This window comes from Mobula hypostoma, chromosome 22 (genome assembly GCF_963921235.1).
Source record: "Mobula hypostoma chromosome 22, sMobHyp1.1, whole genome shotgun sequence".
In the NCBI taxonomy this organism is placed as follows: Eukaryota; Metazoa; Chordata; class Chondrichthyes; order Myliobatiformes; family Myliobatidae; genus Mobula; species Mobula hypostoma.
In genome coordinates this window covers 30637257-30659729 of record NC_086118.1, presented here as the reverse complement: position 1 = coordinate 30659729, position 22473 = coordinate 30637257, and the positions used below count along the sequence as shown (strand labels likewise).

Genomic DNA, 22473 nt, shown 5'->3' with positions numbered 1-22473 from the left:
TATCCTGTCATTATCAACTCTCCCCCATCTGTTGTTAAATCTGTACTCCCATGTTTCTCACAACAGGTAAGCAAGCCATTTTGCTCATCATATTGATGCCAGCTCTTAGAGCAATCCCCCAAACTCATTCCCCTACTTAGTTCCCTGTAACTTACTCTCTCTCAGATGCCCATCGACACCCCCAATTCTCCTACCAGCCATTTACACTAGGAGTAGTTCTCTTCCATTGTCTCCTAGTTATATGTGCCTTCCTGATTTTGCAAGGTAACTATGCTAATGTAATTTGAGTTCCTATATGCTACTTATACTTGCATTTTGGCTGCTGTGCCAAATCTGGCTTATTGTAGCCTCCAACCTGATGGCATGAACATTGATTTCTCTAACTTCCATTAATGGCCCTCCTCCCCTTCTTACCACATTCTTCCTTCCTTCCTTAATTAATTAATTTATTTATTCTTTTTTCTCTCTCTCTGTCCCTCTCTCAATAACTCCTTGCCTGCTCTTCATCTTCCTCTGGTGCTCCCCTCCCCCTTTCTTTCTCCCTAGGCCTCCCGTCCCATGATCCTCTCCCTTTTGCCAATCAACTTTCCAGCTCTTAGTTGCATTCCTCCCCCTCCTGTCTTCTCCTATCATTTCCGATCTCCCCCTTCTCCTTCCACTTTCAAATCTCTTACTATCTCTTCTTTCAGTTAGTCCTGATCAAGGGTCTCGGCCCGAAACGTCAACTGTGCTTCTTCCTATAGATGCTGCCCGGCCTGCTGCGTTCCACCAGCATTTTGCGTCTGTTTCTTGAATTTCCAGCATCTGCAGATTTCCTCCTGTTATTGATTCCTTCTCCCTTTTTTCTCCTGTGTTTATTTCTTCTTTTATCTTCTCTACACTTTCATTAGACCTCTTCTCATTCTCTCCCCCTTAGATGTTTATTTACTTATTTCTCACTACAGAGCAGAGTTAGCCCTTCTGGCCCTTCAGCACCACCCCCCCCCGCCCCCGGCAACCCCTGCCAACCCCGATTTAACCTAACCTAATTACGGGACAACTGACAATGACCAATTAACCTTCTTGGTATGTCTTTGGACTGTGGGAGGAAACCAGAGCACTCAGGAAACAAACCACACATTCCATGGGGAGGATATATAGAAACATACTTTCCGAACTCTGAACTCTGACCTTGAGCTGTAATTGCAATGTGCTACTAAACAGTACTCTACCATGGCCTAAGTTCTTATCCTAACTATTCAAAAGATTTTAAACGCAAACAACAGGAATTCTGCAGATGCTGGAAATTCAAGCAACATACATCAAAGTTGCTGGTGAACGCAGCAGGCCAAGCAGCATCTATAGGAAGAGGTGCAGTCAACGTCGACTGCACCTCTTCCTATAGATGCTGCTTGGCCTGCTGCGTTCACCAGCAACTTTGATGTATGTTGTTTATTCAAAAGATTTAACCATTTCTAATTGCCAGCTTCTGCCTTGATTCCCTGTTTGATAAACCTACAGCATCCTTCTATGCCCCTCCTAGTACCCTGCACAATGAAGGCTGAGGCATATTGCTACACAAAACACAAAATAATCTGCAGATGCTGGGGTCAAAGCAACACTCACAACACACTGGAGGAACTCAGCAGGTCAGGCAGCATCCGTGGAAAAGATTGGTCGACGTTTCGGGCCGGAACCCTTTGTCAGGACTGTAGAGGGAAGGGGCAGAGGCCCTATAAAGAAGGTGGGGGGAGTGTGGGAAGGAGAAGGCTGGTAGGTTCCAGGTGAAAAACCAGTAAGGGGAAAGATAAAGGGGTGGGGGATGGGAGGCAGCGCACCCACTACATACATGGCCTCCTCTACTCCTATCCCTATATCACTCTGCCCCCTCCCCCAGCTGCCTATCACCTCCCTCATGGTTCCACCTCCTTCTACTACTGTTTTCCCCTATTCTTTCTTCACCTTTCCTGCCTATTACCTCCCTGCCTCCCCTCCTCCACCCCTTTATCTTTCCCCTTACTGATTTTTCACCTGGAACCTACCAGCCTTCTCCTTCCCACTCTCCACCCCCCCCCCAACTTCTTTACAGGGCCTCTGCCTCTTCCCTCTACAGTCCTGGCAAAGGGTTACAGCCTGAAACATCGACCGATCTTTTCTACGGATGTTGCCCGACCTGCTGAGTTCCTCCAGCGTGTTGTGAGAGAGGCATATTGCTGCTTCCTTATGAGCAACAGGCACAATTGCCCTATCGTACGTTCACAACAATTTTCCCATTCAGTTAGCTCCGAGGGTTAATCCAGGCAATCTCTTGCCTGTTCCAGTCACTGCTCCTAATGTTGTTTCAGTTGTATCAGCTTCTCCACTCATTTCTGCAGAACATCCTTTTACTTGTCAGGAAGGCTTTTGAAACCCTTGCCTTTAATGTAACCCTTTTCCTGTCCACTCTTTCCAGCATCTAACTTTGTTCTTTCCCTGCTAACCCTGTCACCTCCAATTAGAATCTGCCTTTTACTACCCAGTCAAGTACCATAAAAAATTCCTCATTAAGCTATTTCAACTACTTTTCCCCCTGAGCACCATGCAAACTCTCCTTCGCTGTAGTTTCATCACAGTTTATGTTAACCTTTCTACACATCGGCTTCTAGCTTTATTGTTCCAACTAGATGGCCTTTGAGATTCTCCTACCCTCCTTCAAAGTGCTGTTGCCTTTTCATTTGGTTTGATGACTCTGTAACTGTTGAGTTCCTTTTATATCTAGTTACTTGTCTGAGAAACAGAAAATTATGAATTTTCTTTCCACTCCCTCACTTTTATCTTTGAAATTCTTCAGGAATCTATCTTTGTCTCCTATTTCTCAACAGTACACTGCTCCTCTGCATCATTAGCCCGAAGCATGTCAGGTTTTATAATTTCGGATGACACCCTAGTCTTCCTCACCACCATGTCTCCTAATGCTACCACTGTCCCTGATACGTTACACTGCTTATAATAGATGAGACCAAATTTTCTCCAATTAACTGTGGTGAGACTGAAATCCTTGGCTCTGCTCTTGTTACAAACTCCATCACTGCATCAGATTTTCTGCTGTTAAACGCTTGATGTCTGGTTCCATTGCAACATGGCCATTTAGCTACTCAGCAATTCTACAGATTTAAACGCTATTCTAGGCAGTGCTACTTTGCAATATCGAGGCTGTTATACCAGCCGGGGATCTGATTTTCAGATATACTAAAAGGAGTCCTTATTTGCTTAGATTTAACAGATCCTATGGAATTATTCTGAAGCAGAGTGGGAGATTTTCTCACGCTCTGCCCAATATCTATTCCTTTTATTTTTATTTTATTTTGAGTTACGGCACAGCAGCAGCCTCTTCCAGCTCAGCGAAACCACGTCACCCAATTACAGCGATGTGACCGGCTAATCTACTAACCCATACGATATGGGAGAATCTGGAACACCCAGAGGACACCCACAAAGTTACGGGGAGAACATGAACATACAAACTTACAGGAATTATTATTCTGGGGTTTTAATGAGCCTTCCTTGTGCAATACTGTAGGCTCCTATATTATGAAAGTAAGACACCACTTCAAAAGTAGTTCTTGGGAAATAATATACTTTGTCTGCTGTGAGGTCATGAAAAGTGCTATATAAACATAAGACTTACATATTTTCCTTCTTTTATTCCAATGTGTTCCTGTTCAGCATCTCACCTTATGCTCTAAAATACTCTGAATTTATTAAAAACTCTGCCACACATTTCGGAACATCTAGGTGTCATGTTCATCTCTGCAGTCACTTCCATTGTTGCAGTTAATTAGTCTCTCAATTTTAAAATATATATCCCTGCTTCAAAAAGCGGTTTCATCCCTGATCACTTCTATTAATTTATTCATGCCGACAAACCTCCAGGACCTGTGTGCTGTACCATATTTGACTTCTTGTACACCCTTGAATCCTATTGATCCAATTTTGGCTGCTGAGGTCATGAGATGTAGAATTTCCTTCTAAATATTTCTCTGCTCTCCTTCGCTTCTCTTCTTTATTAAGGCTCTCCCCAAGAGCTGCCTCTTACACAAAGCTTTTGATCACTTTCTTTACAATCTCCTCCCATGATCTGGTGTCAGCATTTGTGTGTACAGCACCTTGGTACATTTCACAACCTTAATGTAAGCCATTCTTGTTGTTAATTGGGTTTAACGTTCTTATTGATTTCAAGTAGCAAGTAACTTCTTATAGATTACTTTACTGGGAACTTTATATATCCCTCCAATGGTTTTAAAATTAAATTTATTGAATTTTTGGAAAACAAGCAACAGCAAATGTTGTAAGTCTAGAATAAAAACAGAAGATGCTAAAAATACTCAGCGATAAAGAGAATACGGTGACTGATGCTGTGACACCCTATTTCCAGAATTTTCTGTATTTGTTGTATCCATAGTACGAAACATTTATAATCAGCATGAAACCAACAGTCTGCCTCATGTGTTTAGGTTTCAGTGTCTGAAAAGCTTTGTTATAGCTTACCCTAAAAGGTTTGGCTGGATTGAAGCTTGATACAGTTGAACATAGAAATGATTTGAGAAAGTTGAATATTATGCATTTGCTTAAAGCAGATAGGAGTCATTCCTTTATTAATGCTGTATGCCACATTCAAAGCAAGGTGGTGCTATGTTCTAAGAAATTAACATCTTTTCAATGCAATTGCCGTCTGCTGGATTTTTAGCTGGAGGCATTCTCATGTTTCTGCCATTTTTTTTGCATTGAACAAAGGATCTGTGTTGAATCCAATAAAGGCACTGGTAACTGATACTGCATAATTGATTTTACTCGGGATTAAATGGAACCTTGTTTGATGACCACTTTGTGTGTACAAACAACCATTTTGTGCAAACCATACTTCATTATGAATTTAAATAAAGAGCAAAGGTGAGCTTCTAGCAGGCAGCTGCATCCATCCGCTATATCTGCCCCCACTACAGACCAACGTAACTTTGAGGGTTGCCAATCTATTGTATTTATCTTACTTTCTTTAACAGCATGACCAGCACAAAGAACTTCAAAGGCAAATAACTTCAGGGAGGGTATCTTACATTCGGGGAGAATATTCTCACATTTTAATGAGAACAGTGTGCTCACAAAACACAATTTGATGTTTCTGCAAACAAGCAATGTAACTAATTGGAATCTATCTGAGAGTGGTTTGTGTGTGTGTGGGATGGGGAAGAGAGGGAGGGAGGGAGAGAGGGACGGAGAGAGGGAGGGAGGAAGAGAGGGAGGGAGGAAGAGAGGGAGGGAGGAAGAGAGGGATATGATATATGAACCCTCAAAAGAAATATTACATTCTAGAACAATAGCGACCTAGATTTTTTTTTGTGTTGCCTGGATGAACTTCTCTCCTTTGATGTAGGTACTGTGGAAACAAAGTTGTTCTGCGAGATTCACAAAATGTGGTTTGGTACCAGGAACTTCTGTGTTGCTACATGTTTTGTGTTTGATCTGAAGGACACACATAAATAATGTTAGTTAGCATGCAGCACCTACTTGGAACATTTTCAGATAAAATTTCATGAGATTTTCTGCTTTGGAAATATAATAGGGGTCACATTGGGAGTCAGGTTTTCATAGACCTCTACTGACAGTTGCATTGTAAGATGGGCTATTTTTAAAATTATTTCTACAGTATGCAATTTGGAAACTGCTGTGGACTAGGGAAGGTTGCTAGGTTTTGTAACTTCAGAAACTAGTTGAAAGAAAAAACTCATATATTTAGTTTTTTTTCCTTTTTTAGTGAGGCGCTTTTTGGTGGTGGTGTAATGATGTATACTATTCATGTATTTTTTACATATAAACTGTAATGAATGATGTAAACAAATAATGCTCAATTAAACAATATATTTACAAAATTGCTGAAATAGTAAATACACTACAGTCTCCCTGCTTTCCTATAAACACCAAATCAATATCTTAATATTGAATGCATCTCAGTTCAAATAATACGTAATGTATAGCTCTCTAGTTTTATATATATATATATATATATATATATATATACACACACACACATACATATGCCTACAGTATATTATATAATAAATTAATATATATATGTTCGCAGCATAGTAAATTTTAAATTGTCCTATTCAAGCCTGGGGGTGGTGGTGGGGGGGATCACTCTGCTTGACAGTTGAGACTTGTGGCTGTGAAACAATCTCTGGTTCTGAGGCCTCCTCTGTGGTGGCTGTAGGAGTTGACTCTGGGACTACAAGAAGTGGTTCTGACAGCTCTGGACACCTTTCTTTTCTAACAATTGACTCTGTTCTCCTCAACTGTTTGATATGTCGTCTCCAGATGATATCAGACACAATCTCCACTGTGTAGGAGAGTGGTCCAGTTCTGTCCTTAATTTTTCCAGATACCCACTTCTGATCACCTCTGTAGTCCCTCACCAGGACTTCTTGTACAGCAGTGAAACATCGAACCTCCTCGTTTGAGGAGCCCTCAATTTGTCTTCGCTGTTTGTCCTTTTGAGATTGGGTTTGAGGAGATCCAAGCATGAGCGCAAGGGACGACCCAGGAACAATATAGCTGGTGAGACGTTGGTTGTGGAGTGTGCTGCACTGTGATATGCAAGGAGGAAATTATCACCTTCTGTTTCAGTGTGGTGTGTTTTCCCGACATTGCTCACAGTGCTCGTTTTAAATTCTGGACAAACCTTTCTGCCAAGCCATTTGGAGCCAGCTGGTACAGTGAAGATGTAATATGTCTTATTCCATTCATTGTCAGGAATGACTGAAACTGTTCTGCCACAAATTGTGATCCGTTGTCACTTGCTAGGTGTTCTGGAACACCAGTCCTTGAGAAGAGGCTTCTCAACACACCAACAGTGTGCAAGCCACTTTGTAGCTGCATCCACTACTACCAAGAAATTTGTGCCCATGAATGGTCCAGCAAAATCCACATGAATACTCTGCCAGGGTAATGCATTCTATTCCCAGGGCTGGAGAGTCACTGTTCTTAGCATCTTCTGGATGTCTTGGCATCCTGAACTGTGCATGCCCAGCTGCTCGATCTGCTGATCTATCCCAGGCCAACAGACAAAGCTTCGAGCCAACGCTTTTGTTTTGACCATGCCTAGATGACTGGCATATAGCTCCTTCAATACTAGTAACAGCAAATCCTGTGAGTGTGGCGAACACGTTAAACTGCCCACTCTCACCTGATTTAGCTGATACTGACCTGCTCAGCATCAACCAAACAACACTAGAGTGGCTGGCTGTCTGGTGTGACAAGCTACGATGATGACAGTGATATAGAAGCTGTCCTTGAGCCTGGTGCTATGTACTTTCAGGCTTTTGTATCTTCTGCCCAAAAGGAGAGGGGAAAAGAGAGAATGTCTGAACTGGGTGGGGTCTTTGTTTATTCTAGCAACTTTATGGAGGCAGAGGGAAGTACAGACAGAGTCCATAGAGGGGTGGTTCTTGTGTGACAAGTACTGCTGGCTGGCTAGAATCATTTAAAGGTACGTCGCATCCGGAGTTTCTCCAGTTAGCGGACGATTTCCCTCCACGCCTCTCTGACATAGTGGGGAACCGTGTACGAGGCAAGTTACAGCAATGGTTTGCCATTGCCTTCTGCCGGGTGAGTTGCCAAACAGATCACCAGCTCGTAAACCAGCACAGATGGAAAGCGTGCAGGGGAGCCGGCTGGATTCGAACTCAGGACCTTTCGTCCTAAAGTCTGGCACTGATGCCACTACGCCACCAGCCCGGTCAGAATCATTTATGATTGTCCTATACTGAAAAAGGGAATTTAATATTAATGTGCTGTTGATACATGCCTGCATATGTGTGTGTGGTGACAGTTATGTGATTTGGTGTGTGAGGTTAGGCATGTTTCTGTGTGCGTTGTATATATATATAAAAACAAACTTCATGACATATGTGAGTGATGATAACTCTGATATGAGTCTCTATTGTGGACAGAGTGGGAAGGGGGCAGCCAGAGGGGAATCGTGGTTGGGAAAAGGGAAAGGAGGAGGGGAAGGAGTGGGAAGCACCAGAGAGACATTCTGCAATGATCAATAAACTAATGGTTTGGAATCAAATGACGTTGCCAGGTGTCGCAGGGATGGGAATGTTTGTACCTGCACCACCCCCGGAAGCCGGCACTCCTTCTCTCCCTCTGGTCCCACACCCTTCCCGCTGCGCACCACCGCCATGATTCCCAACATTGTTTGCTCACTCTCCAAACTTGCTCTCCAGACGACATTGACAAGTACAGTTCTGTGCAAAAGTCCCCCACACACACACACACACACACACACACACACACACACACACACATGTGTGTGTGTTTGTGAGCAGGTGCATGAGTACGTTTTGTATATTTGTGTTATGTTTATTATGAGCTGTATGAGTGCAGTTACTGTAGACAGAGCATTTACTGCAAATTTACATTTGTCAGCTACAGTTAGAAGACTCTGAATATTAACCTTGACAGAACAATTGAGGTCATAGCTTTTTTTTTGCTGCCTTGCTAGCATTTGCTCACAGATCCCGGTATAATCACTGAATCGCTGCTGACTCTGATCTCCCAGGCATCCTCCTGCCACTGTCACTTTGCTTCAGCTATGGGAGCCCTCCTGGTCTCAACTGTGCAGAATATATCCCTCTGCCTCTACATCTTGTCCCCGAGGATGAAGAGATCTGTATCAGTGAACCGAGGGCCATAATTCATGATCAGTTTAATTTCACATGCAGCTATTGATCAAGCAGCAAGTCAAAATCTTACAGCTGTGCTGGAGTTTTGGCATCAATTTCTATACCACTGCTCAGTAAGTGCAGGATATTGAGTTACCAAGGAATAATGCATTGCTTGCTTAAAGTATGCATATGCTTTCCTTCTAGAAGTACAATTGCATTTTTCATTCCAGTTGCACTGGCAGGAGTTCTCAAAGCAGCAAAGGTTGACTGTTTATAATTATGTGTAGAAGAATTCTAGCTGAATATTTTATTCCTGTCTTGTATGCTGAGGGGCGTGATTCGTGAATGGAAAGGTGGGTGTGTGATTGTGAGGTTGGGTAAAAAAGGCAGATATTTAATGGCACCAACAGGTTAAATACATAATGGTGGAAGCAAATTAAAATGTATCTATGCATAATTATTTTATGATTACTGTTAATTAAGAACCAATGGACAATTTAAAAAAATTACAATTTGAAGCTAAGATTCTTTTATTGTTCAATGATCCAACATGTGCCCCATCAATTTTTGTACAAATCTGGAATATAGACTCAGAAATCATACTCAGTGGAAAGTTGCCTACAATTACCACGGACCCCTATTAAAAATGTAAATTGTGTCCACCAACTCCCAGATGGAGGTCAAGAGCTAGAAACTCCTTCTTTCATTGTGTTGTGGTTCTGCATATTGACAAGGCTTTTTGAGATATAATAGGCCCACATGGAGGGGAAGGTGATAGGGGCTTAGATATATGGGGGTGGAAAAAGAGGTAGAACAAGCCCCACCCATGACATAGCTGAAAAAAAACTTTTGACCACTATCTGCAAACCGTACTGACTCCAAAAACTTTTAAAAATATTCAAATGTCATCAAAAGATACACTATTAAAAGCAAAATTTAAAAAATCTAAGGGCTGATAACATTTATATAAATGATTTATTTAGATTCAAACAATTAGGAAAAATTTTAATTATGTATTACTTACCCAAGTCCTTTTCAGCCGTTCTCTTCCATTGAAATTAATGGAAAACATTTCCTGCACTGGATACTACCTGGCACAGATCTTCGTACTGAGCTTGGAGTGTAAGTGCAGGGCAAAGTACCCAAATCCCCGTGACTCCAGCATCAGTACATAGTGGCAGGACACTGGTGAAAAGGTAATTGCTACTTCAGGAACTTCCATGACTGTTACAAGAAGAGAAGCAACTTGTTCACTGGGGAATCTCCACAAAATTTGGCTAGTGCCAAAGTGAAATATTTTGAATCCTTAAAAAAAAACTTCCTTTCTATTTTCATGTTGAAGATATGAGAGAATTGATAAGACTTAAACTTTTATGAATAACACCTCCATACTATCAAACATTGGGGATATTCATGGGTTTAAAACACACTGGCGTAGACTTAGAAGATTGCCACTTGTCAAAATGTAGGATGAGACCTGAAAGAAGAGAAAGAGAACTTGATTGACAGACCTGGTGTTGAATGTAAGCATGGACACGTTCCAGCATTCCTTCACAAGTAAATTCATAAGGAAGATAAGGTTCAACCTAATAAGCAGAAAATAATGTATCACAGTTAGATGAAATTAGATGAATAATATATTATATTGACTAAATTTAATAGTTAGTAATTAATTTGCTAACTTAAAATTGTGCCACATTTATAAACATTCCATTGCTATGTGTAAATTAATTTGCTAGGCATAAATAAAAGGTAATTAAAACATTTTCACTAAGCCTGCTTTGGATATTTCTTGATAATTGAAGCATATCCTGAAATAGAGAGTTCTCAATTATGGGCCTGTATGTTTGAGTGAAATATAATGAACTCTTTTCACTTCAGTACTTCGAGCAATGAACTCCGTCATGTCAGTTCTTCCTAATGCCATCAGACAGATACATAATAGCTGCAGTGCCAAACCAGAATAAATTCACCGTTTAAAAATTAAATGCACTTGTCTTGTGTTCTTTAACTTTTAGCTGTCATTAAACAACTTTATTATACTTATCTGTATATTTATGGATGAGCTAGAATGCATATATTTGTTACAGTAGAAGCCTGTAATATAATTGAGTGGAAGTAAACATGCTTAGACCATTAAAGGAGGATACTGAGATATTTCAGTTATATCTGTGTAACAATATTTGATTTTTTCTCAGTGTCTTTGAGACACCTGATCTTTCTTCGTCGTAGGTGACTTTTCAAATAACCTATTTTTCAAGTACAACTGTATTTTCTTTCTCAAATTCATTACTATTCACCTGCGGCTGTGTTTGTAGTCAAAATTAAATGCACACTGTGGACGAAATGTCTCTATGCATTAGAACTAACACTTAGCACTAAGTTTGCATCAGTATGCGATAATTTGGAGCAACAGCACTTCATAGCCATGCTTCAAGGTCATGTTGAATAAGTGTACAAAAATGCAGATCTGACAATAACTTTTACCTTGTTTGTTATTCAATGATAAAAGTCAATTTTTTATTAATTAAATTTAAATTTAATTTGTTTAAAGTTTGCAATATTTTAGCTTATAACCTAAGTCCATCTTCAGATCCTAATGCTATTTCTGAAAAATATATAGAAAGAGTAGTCCATACTTTGTACTTCCTGGTTTGTCATCTATGAGAATTCTTTAACTTGATCAATACCCCAGCCTGCTTAATAACTGCATTGTTTCTGTGTTCCCATGTTCCCCTACAGATAGGTCTAGATGGAAAGCACAGGCGAGCAGTCAAAGACAAAATCATCAGTCCAGGGCCACTGAAACTTTGTGGACAACTTTCTTCAGAGGCCAATGGCACGCACTATCCACACAGATTAGATTGTCATTCAGTGACAGGATCCCCCCAGCCCCCCAAAACAAAACCATCACATGCCCAGTGAACTAATCAAAAGACAAATATCCAAAACCTGTATGACACCAAAATTTTGCAACAACTTCCTGCTGCTATATAACAATTGCTGATCTTCCATGTGATCAATTTGTTTGCTGAGAAATGTGGACTAATTTCTGGAATTATAGCTTCTAATATAAGCTAAAATGCAAGAATTTGATTTTATATTAAAAGTGTTCTGTGTTGTATAATGGTTGGATGTTAGTGGTGTACTGCATTATATAGCCATGAAAGGATGTCCAAGCCAACTCTTGAGTTGAACTCTAAGTACTAATTGCAACATGAAAAAGAAAACATGAGCAAAAGAAGGATGCATCTGTTAAAGGTGTCAAGTGCAGTTTATTCTTCATCTGGGATTAATTTATGTTAAGAAAATACTTATTCTTTATTCTTTCATTGAGAGTGGGTTGCCCCACAGCAACATTTGTTGGAAGACAAATAAGGTTACTTTCTTCTTTCTATCAGTATCTTCCCTCATTTACTTTCCCCAAGCAGTAAGGCTGATCAACAGACAGTCATGTGCCCAAGTCTCAATTTATGGACATACAATCAGTATGTATAAGCTATCTCATGTATTTATATTCAATATGTTTTTTAAAAGTTGTGTTCTTTATATTATGGCAACACACATCAAAGTTGCTGGTGAACGCAGCAGGCCAGCAGGCCCTCGGTCTCGGCCTGAAACGTCGACTGTACCTCTTCCTAGAGATGCTGCCTGGCCTGCTGCGTTCACCAGCAACTTTGATGTGTGTTGCTTGAATTTCCAGCATCTGCAGAATTCCTGTTTTTTGCGTTCTTTATATTATTGTGTCTTTTTTGTTCTTCTTTAAACTCGATTACTGGAGATGACATTAAATAGTCATGAACCTCTTGAACCTTGATCTGGAGCATGACGTCACCACATCAGTTTTTCTAAACCCAATCCACTTATCATAAACCACTGTTACGGGGAAAACAGTGATTTTTGTTTGGGCTGATTAGCATTGGATTATTAGTGACTCCATTAATATTGGATTCACCTGTTCTTGTTTCTGATTTGCCCAGAAAAAATGTACAAATTATGTAAATCTATCCTGTTTTTGTCTTTTAATGCACTGGCCAAGAAGTTGAACATAGGTTGTGCTGGTCTTGTGATCTTTCTTCAAACTGATTTTCAATGACTTTGTGTTAACCTCTAAAAATGTTGAAGCACCGACATGATTTGTAATGTTAATTACAGATCAGCACCGCAAACTGCATGCATGCATGTCATCAGCAAGGACATTTAAATGCAGGGCAAACCTTGAATTAAAAAGCTCCTGAACCCAAGGGAACATGATTAATTTTCCATAGATTTGGTTTGGAGAGAAAAAAAACAAGGGATAAAATTTAACTTGGAAATAGTGCAGAAAGGGTGACCGTGAATGAGCAGTAGAACTGCTACCTGCTGTGTTTTCCTCTGGGGAATTCTCTGTACAAAAGACAAGCCCATCAATCAGGATGGCTACCAGGTAGGGAGATACTTGGCTGTTTTTCATTCAGTCTTGTTCCTTTATCAACAAAGCGAATGATAAGGAATAAGAGATATAACGCAGAGTGCCAATTTGCCACTGTCCATTTTGAAACTACCTCCAAGTCCAATTGCGCTCCCCAGGAACCTGTTTATATTACTCCCACTCCTTTTTGGTAAAACAATGAATGAAATAAACAAAACCTGATTGAAATTTCTGGTGCCTTGCAAAAGAATAATACAGACCATCAAGGAAATACATATATCCACTCAAGCGAATAAAATAAAACGTGCCTGAGAGGCCAAACAATTCCTCCAATAAAATTGCAAAATGCTCAATTTGGCTCTGATCCAAGGCCAACTATTCCCTGGGAACAGGGACTTTGGTCTGCATGGCACTAGAAACAAGACTTCACATTGGGAAGGCTCACTGATATTGAGAGACATGAAAACTTGTCTCAGTTTGGAGGAGAGTATTTGATAGGGATGAGGAGAGGATGGTTGGGTTGGCCAAGATTAGCACTAGTATATCATGAACAAATCATGCATCAAAATAATTAGATCTGGGTTAGATAATAAATGCCTGGTGAAATTGATTCGGGTTCTCCACATGCCATTTTTTCTGCTGCTAGTCATGAAACTAATCTTTTCACATATTGTGCATGCCACAACTTGGAGTTTTACTGTGTGTAATCTTCATTATTGAATAATTGCTAAGGAACAAAGAGTGTAGAGTGCTGGGATTGCCATGAGATGCCAATTAAATGGTCTTGATTCTGATGTCTGCACAAAGACACTGATCTCTTGCAGAAAGAACTTGCCAGATGTAGTTTCAATACCTGGAAGCACATTACTTATTGTTCTAGTCCTTGATGGTAGCCTGTTAAAATGATGCACAGCAGAGCTGCTCCAAGCAACTGCTGTCTCAGCAAACGAAGTGATGGCCCACATTGCACATTGCACATTGCACATTGCAGTGGTTTGGGGCTACTTGTGGAATAAAATCTCATCACAGCAGGTGATTATGCATGGGGTGACTGCACGTTCAGAAGATCACCATGTTCATGCAATTGCTTTGTGGTTGCACCATTGGAAAGTTTCTTTATGTACTGATATTCTTACCATTGCTCATATTGACAAAGATGTGACAATTGGAAAATTTCAAGTAGCTTCTCTCAGGAATTACCAGGGTCCTGTTTCACCATGTGACTCTGAGTGTAAATTGTTAGTGTCAAGAACACTACAGCACAGACACAGCCCCTTCAGCCCATCTAGTCTGTGTCAACCTCTTAATCTGTTTAGTCCAATCAATCTACACCGGACCATAGCCCTCTGTACCCCTCACATCCATGTACCTGTCCAAAGGTCTATTAAATATTGAAATTGAAGCTGTATTCACCAGTTCCATTGGTAGCTCGTTCCACACTCTTGTAGGATTTTGTGAGTAAAACACACGAGAGCTGTTTTACGTGCTTAACAATAGCTGCAGCCCTTTACTTCCATTGAGAACAAACCAAAAGCAGTTGCCTTACACTGACGTCATTATATCAGACATTGTCTCTTAAAGTGAACACAATAACTCAATGATGGTGTTGGTGAATTTTGTAGAACAGTTTCTATTATGAACAATATGTGTCGTCTGTCACCCCTTACATTACCCTACCCTCTCAGCACCCTCTGAGTGATGAAATTCTCCCTGAGGTTATCCTTCAACATTTTACCTGTCACCCTTAACCACAACCTCTAGTTCTAGTCTCACCTAACCCCAGTGCAAAAAGCCAGCTTGCATTTACCTAGCTATCTCACTCATAATTTTGTCTACCCTTATCAAATCTCCCCTCATTGTCCTATGCTCTAGTGAGTAAGGTCCTAACCTGTCCAACCTTCCCTTATAACTGAGGTACTCAAGTCCGGGCGACATACTTGCAAATTTTCTCTGCTTTCTTTCAACCTTGTTTACACCTTTCCTGTAGGTAGGTGACCAAAACTGAACAGAAAACACCAAATTAGGTCTCACCAATGTCTTATACAACTTCAATATGACACCCCAGTTCTTGTATTCAGTACTTTAATTTATGAAAGCCAATGTGCCAAGAGCTTTTTTTATGATTCTTTATGACCCTATCTACCAGTGATACCACTTTCAAGGAATTATGAATCTGTATTCCTAGATATGTCTGTTCAACTGCACCCCACTGCTCACCATGTAAGTTCTCCCTAGTCTGTCCTGCCAAAGTGCAACACTTCACACTTATTATAGTGTAGCTTTGGCCACTTTCACTATTTTGTTACATTTTGGTCATTAGTCTATATGCAACACTCATTTAGTCAACCTAAGAAGGGTGAAAACCAATACCTAGGTAATGTATAAAATTACTGGAAAACAACGGAAAAAGATTACACTATTTGAAACAAACCCTGCAAAATTTGAATAAAATACTGTATTGCTGTATTCATTCTTTGACATGTGATATTTCACCATTACTACTTTGCCACTCAGAGACACCATAGACTGTACAGAGTATAGTTTCCTGTGAGCAAGAATTATTTGTATTTCAGTTCAATTGCAGAACCCATGATGGACTGGAAATTGGGTAACTTCCAAAAGTAATGAGGTTAAACTCTATTCAACATACTTTATATCAACTTCAAAGCAAAATGCAACCTTAAAGTCTGAGCTCAAAAATATAATGAGAATGATGCCAAGGCTGCAAGCAGGTACTGTTATACTAGAAGAAATCTGACAAGAGATTCTGAGTATGTACTTGCAGAAATCTAGACAGTTCTGCTAATTAAAACTTTCCACGTCATATCAGACTTTGTAGAATCAATTAGAAATTATTGCTTTTATAAGAACGTTTCATCCACTATTCCTATTGTAAAAGAAAAATTGAAAATGTTCAGTATTGAATGAGGAGGAATAGAAGTTTTATCTGCACATCAAGCCCCAATTAATGGTACACAGCCTGTCTGGTCATAAAAAAACATTTTTATGTTTGGAGCCTGTATCTCATAAAAAAACAGTTAAAATTTTGTAACATAATTGTTTTGTTCAAGTTTATTCATGATCACTTTAACTTCTGCCACAACCCCTCACAGTATTGTAGAGTGATAGAAAAATACAGCACAGAAACAGGCCCATCAGCCCATCTAGTTCATGCCAAACCATTTAAACTACCTACTCCCATCAACCTGCACTGGGACTATGGCCCTCCATACCCCTACCATTCATGTACCTATCCAAACTTCTCTTAAACATTGGAATTGAGCTCACATGCATCACTTGTGCTGGCTTCTTGTTCCAAACTCTCACGACCCTCTGATTGAAGAAGTTTCTCCTCATGTTCCCCTTAAACTTTTCACCTTTCACCCTAACCCATGACCTCTAGTTGTAGCCCCATCCAACCTCAGTGGAAAAACCTTGCTTGCAATTTACCCTATCTATAGATGACAATTTTGTATGCCTCTTTCAAATCTCCCCTTAATCTTTTACGTTCCAAGGAAAAGAGTCTTAATCTATTCAATCTTTCCTTATAACCCTGGTCCTCCAATCCCAGCAACATCTTTGTGAATTTTTTCTGTACTCTTTCAAACTCATCTATGTCCTAATCTTTATATATCTCTAAAATAGTTAAGTTACACCTTTTTACTTAGTATTTTGAGTATTCTTAATCTAATCAGCTACTGAATTTACTTGATGGTTGTGCATGTTAGACTTCAGAAAACTCGACACCTGCTGACAGAACTTAATTAATATCAGAAATAGGAAAATTGATGATTCAGAGACCGCTTAGTATGTTCGGGCAACTGTTCCCATGGTCATAGTGGGGAGTACCAAAACTTCATTGTTGACCGGAAAACCCAGGCCAATATACATCATTCTGGCTGCTATCTTTACATTATAGGTTAAAAACTAAAGTTAACAATGTTTGAAATAGAATCAAACCTTGGTTACTGAAATTGTTCTAACGACAGCTGCCAGTTCTTCTGTATTATTGTAGTCAACTGTCCAAACATGTGGTTTCCCGATGAAATACTCGGTATATGGATGTTGTGATGAAACCTTTAAATGAAGGGAAACATGAATGTAAATACCTTTTGTTCCAAATGTCTTGCTGAAAATGCCACTACAACCTGGGCACCTCATGTATATAATTAAACTTGCTTTGGATATGTTCTTTTTATGTTGGCTTCATGAAAACGGCATTTCATTGTTAGCTTTCCATGAAACTAATTTGAATAAAGTTAATTTCCTGTATTTAGGAAGTAGATGAAAGGTAAACTGCCCACAGAGAGTTAAGTCCATTTTAATCTTCTTAACAACAGGATGAGTGTTAATTACTTCCAATTAACCACTCTGTCACTGAAAATTGGCTTTTACTGTTGCGCAATTTCATTCTATCAGGTGTTAATTGTTGGTGATTTTATAAAAACACTGAGTTCGTATCATTTTTTTTCTCCACCCCAATCTCTTTTTGCATTTATTTTTCATTCTGTGTCGGTTTTGACATTGAGTCATCTATCACTTTTCTTCAATATTTGTGGTTGTCAACTTCAGAACATTTCCGGTTAAGGAGCTCAGGAGCTGTGTAGTTGCTTACCCTCTTTATTCAGGTCCCAGATCTCCTGTAGAGGCAGCATCCTATGTACCTGTCAGCCCCAGCAACTCACAGAACCAAATTAGTGGAAATAAAACAGATAGGAACAAGTTGACTAACAGCATTTGTTCCTTTCCCACAGTAATTTTTAGGGGTGGGACAGCAGAATATAAATGAAACTTCTATTCATATAATCAGTTTATCACAATAACCTGGTTTGTTGAGTTTTTCACATTCAAGCTCAATTCAAATTCAAGTTCATTGTCATGGGCATACAGTACATAACTAGGGTATAAATGCCATGAAATTAGCCTTTTGGAGTAGCAGCATATAAATAATTATAAATATGAAATACATAAATTTAAATTAGCATAAATTACACGTAACTTTCTTGACAAAATAAACATGAATAAATAGTATTAATGCAATATGAAGGAAATATAGTCTGAGGTAGAAGTAGGATTTTCAGATCAGTTCAAGAACCTGACGGTAGTGGGAAAGATATTGTTCTGGAAACTGAGGTGTGAATCTTTAGGCTCATGTACTTCCCTCCTGCTTGCAGCAATGAGAAGACAGCATGAGCTGGGTGGTGGGGGTCCTCAATGATGGATGGTGCCTTTCTGAGATGTCGTTAATTGTCAATGTCCTCGGTGGAAGAGAGATGGAACTGGCTGAGTACTTGCGATAAGGGTGAAATAATTCTTCAATATACTAAATGCACCTGATCCTCAACTTCCATTTCAATTATTGTGGTGTGCAGCTTTTCCTTTGCAGGGACAGCACCGACCATATTTAGAATACAAAATACAATCTTTATACCCAATCAGCAGTATATTGGAAAATTCACAATTACTTGTATAACAAATGAAAAACCAAACACCTCTGTTAATTATACATCTCGATTCTGCCATTTCTGGGGCCTCACAGCAGCAGCCTCTCAAGACTGCAGCATTATAACAAAAAGAAACACATATGAACATATGGACACTCTTAGGTATTTGCACATCATGGATGTGACACATTTTCATCTTTAATGTATGTAATAACTAATGGAAGCATCACCACCACTATGTCTGTACTGGTCCAAGAAGGGCCACCAACAACGTCTCAGTACAGTCAGAATGGAAAAATAGTGCACATCGACCTTGGAAGCATTATGTAGCTCCATTGAAAACAAAGTTGTATGCATGGAGAAGTGGCCAAGAGCTGGTTATTGAGTTTTGGTAGAGTACATACCCTTCTCTGTATTAATGGTGCTGATGTGGAAATAGCTGGGGGTTTTAAGTTCAAAGGTGTAAATATCACCAACGATTTGTCCTGATCTAGCTACGTAGTTGCTATGGCCAAAAAAAAACACAGCAGCACCCCTACTTAAACAACAGGAATTCTGCAGATGCTGGAAATTCAAGTAACACACATCAAAATTGCTGGTGAATGCAGCAGGCCAGGCAGCATCTCTAGGAAGAGGTACAGTTGATGTTTCAGGCCGAGACCCTTCGTCAGGACTAACTGAAGGAAGAGTTAGTAAGAGATTTGAAAGTGGGAGGGGGAGGGGGAGATCCAAAATGATAGGAGAAGACAGGAGGGGGAGGGATGGAGCCAAGAGCTGGACAGGTGATTGGCAAAAGGGATAGGAGAGGATCATGGGACAGGAGGTCCAGGGAGAAAGACAAGGGGGGGGGAACCCAGAGGATGGGCAAGGGGTATAGTCAGAGGGACAGAGGGAGAAAAAGGAGAGTGAGAGAAAGAATGTGTGTATAAAAATAAATAACGGATGGGGTATGAGGGGGAGGTGGGGCATTAGCGGAAGTTAGAGAAGTCGATGTTCATGCCATCAGGTTGGAGGCTACCCAGACGGAATATAAGGTGTTGTTCCTCCAACCTGAGTGTGGCTTCATCTTTACTGTAGAGGAGGCTGTGGATAGACATGTCAGAATGGGAATGGGATGTGGAATTAAAATGTGTGGCCACTGGGAGATCCTGCTTTCTCTGGCGGACAGAGCGTAGGTGTTCAGCAAAGCGGTCTCCCAGTCTGCGTCGGGTCTCGCCAATATATAGAAGGCCACATCGGGAGCACCAGACGCAGTATATCACCCCAGCCGACTCACAGGTGAAGTGTCGCCTCACCTGGAAGGACTGTCTGGGGCCCTGAATGGTGGTAAGGGAGGAAGTGTAAGGGCATGTGTAGCACTTGTTCTGCTAACAAGGATAAGTGCCAGGAGGGAGATCAGTGGGGAGGGATGGGAGGGACAAATGGACAAGGGAGTCGTGTAGGGAGTAGCACCCCTACTTCCTCAGAAGTCTAAAAAAATTTGGCATGTCCCAATGACTCCCCCAATTTTTATAGATGCACCACCGAAAAAATCCTATCTGGATGCATTACAGCATGGTAGAGCAATTATTTGATCCAAGAGATTTGTGAACATAGCCAGTCCATCATGAAAATCTCCTTCGTGGACTTTGTCTACACATTCCACTGCTTCGGGAAAGCAGCAAACATAGTCAAGGACCCTTCCCACCCAGGTTCTGCCCTTCCAATGAGACAGAAGATGCAATAGCTTGAGAAAATGTACAATCACACTCGAGGACAGCTTCCATCCTGCTTTTATAAGACTTCTGATTGGACCTCTTATATGATAAAGATGAATTCTTGATCTCTTGACCTACTGCATCATAGCCCTACACTGCAGTTTATTTTTAACTGTTACATTCTGCATTCTATTCTCTTCTTTTTGTATTACTTTGATATATTTATGAATGGAGTGCTCTGTCTGGTTGACATCCTTTATGTTGTATTTCTGTACAAGTGAAAATAACAAACCAGTCACCAATTCTCCTTTTCTAACCTGTAAATTCTGGCCCCATTTGTGGATTATTTTCGGGCATTCAGGACTTCAGAATGTAAGTCCCTAAGTTAATCTCATTTTTCTAATATCATAGCCTTAAAATGAGTGCAAATAAGTTCAGATGTCTTTTAATATGTTTTCATCATTCATTCAAATTTCAGTGTGTTTCATGGTCGGTAAAGCTAGGGTCAAATAGATTGATTTGGAACAGATATGAACAAGATCTTTGGTCTTCATGCTGATGTGCAGTCATTCCAAAATAATACGGTTGATTCCGTATTTTCCATATAATATTATTCTATTAGTATTCTTTTCAAAAGTAGCAAGGCAATTAATTACCATCAAAAAAAGGACCCTGGGTTTTGATGGGGTGTTTGGGTTCATGCAATGTTTTATGTTCTATTGAATAAATGCAAAAATGATAAATTAGATAGGGAATATGGCTTGCCATTGCATCTCTGGTCATCCTTACACAAATCCCCAGAGAGAAGATGAAAGGGGTAATGAATGATTACATAGGAATATATGCAAATTAGAATTGAAATATTCTTCTTCTTTTGCTTTTTTTTTGCACTGGTTATGCAGTAATCTTAGAGCTAATGCTAACAGCAAACCTGAAATGAAGATCATGGTTACTCATGGGTACCAACTGACTCATCATAGATCTGATTGGACCAACAGATAACATTATCATGTTTCCGTGCCTTTGTGCTGCTTTGCACAACCTGTGCTCAGGAAACTCACTTTAGTATAAGCATAGAAATTTGTGAGATTTTAATTGCCTTACTCACATTCTCCATTGACAAGGCAAACTGTCTGATTCCCCTTTACTAACAGTGTATTGCATTTGAACTGCAGAACTAGCAGAAAGCAATATTAATACAAATTTACACACACAAAATGCTGGAGGATCTCAGCAGGCCAGGCAGCATCTATGGAAAAGAGTAAACAGTCAACGCTTCACGTCGTGATCCTTCATCAGGACTGCATTTTGAGTGTGTTGCTTTGGCTTTCCAGCATCTTCAGATTTTTGCATGTTTGTGTTAATACACATTAATGTGTGTTATATACATTAATACACAACATCAAAACACAGAAAAGAACTCAAGAAGGGTCCTTGGCAAGTAGAATTAAAGAGAATCCCAAGAAATTTTATACATACATCAGGAGCAAGAGGATTACTAGGGAGATGGTGGGACCACTCAAGGATAAAGGGGCGGGGGTGCATTTAATTGGATGTGAAGGGTGTGAGTGAGGTCATTAATAAATACTTTACATCAGAAGGATGTGCAAGATAGGGGGATCAGTACCAAGAGTATTAATATGCTAGGGCCTTTCAAAATTTAGGAGAAGGTAGTATTGAGTCTCATAAAGAACATTAAAATGGAGAAGTCCCCAGGGCCTGATGGGACATACTCCAGGTTATTGAGAGAGGCAAGAGATTGCTGGGGCTTTGACCAATATCTTTGTGTCCTCTCTAGCCATAGGCGAGATCCTGGAGGACTGGTGAGTAGCTCATGCTGTTCCATTGTTCAAGAAGGGAACCAGGGATAATCCTGCAAACTACAGACTGGTGAGTCTCACATCTGTGGTAGGGAAGTTACTAGAGTGAACTGTTTGGGATTGGACTAATGAGCATTTGGAAAACCATGGTCTAATTAGGGAGAGCAGCATGGTTTTGTGTAGGGCAAATTGTGTCTTATCAACTTAATTGAGTGTTTTGACAAGGTGATTGATGAAGGTAAATCTGTGGAAGTTGTCTACATGGATTTTAGTAAGGTGGTTGACTAGGTCCCTCATGGGAAGCTTATCCTGAAGATTAAGATGCAAGGGACCAATGGTGAATTGGCTGCTTGGATTCAGAACTGGTTTGCCCACAGAAGGCAGATGATGGTGGTTGAAGGGACATATTCTAGCTGG

At 40.1% G+C, this 22473-nt stretch overlaps 1 protein-coding gene and 1 long non-coding RNA gene across 5 annotated transcripts in view; one reads left to right on the top strand and one right to left on the bottom strand.

Annotated features, from left to right (window-relative positions):
- The window catches only part of LOC134336514 (uncharacterized), a 33799-nt gene extending 22093 nt beyond the window's left edge, over positions 1-11706 (top strand). Inside the window, exon 3 of the long non-coding RNA XR_010015812.1 lies at positions 11427-11706. This is a non-coding gene — a long non-coding RNA (uncharacterized LOC134336514). The remainder of the gene's footprint in view (positions 1-11426) is intronic.
- LOC134336513 (alpha-1,6-mannosylglycoprotein 6-beta-N-acetylglucosaminyltransferase B) overlaps positions 1-22473 on the bottom strand; it is a 930404-nt gene that overhangs the window by 7501 nt on the left and 900430 nt on the right. For all 4 annotated transcript variants that reach the window (XM_063030783.1, XM_063030786.1, XM_063030785.1 and 1 more), the window contains 2 exons: positions 17056-17172; positions 10196-10270 (listed from right to left, as the gene is read on the bottom strand). In XM_063030783.1, the coding sequence (XP_062886853.1) occupies positions 10196-10270; positions 17056-17172 (192 nt within the window). The remainder of the gene's footprint in view (positions 1-10195; positions 10271-17055; positions 17173-22473) is intronic.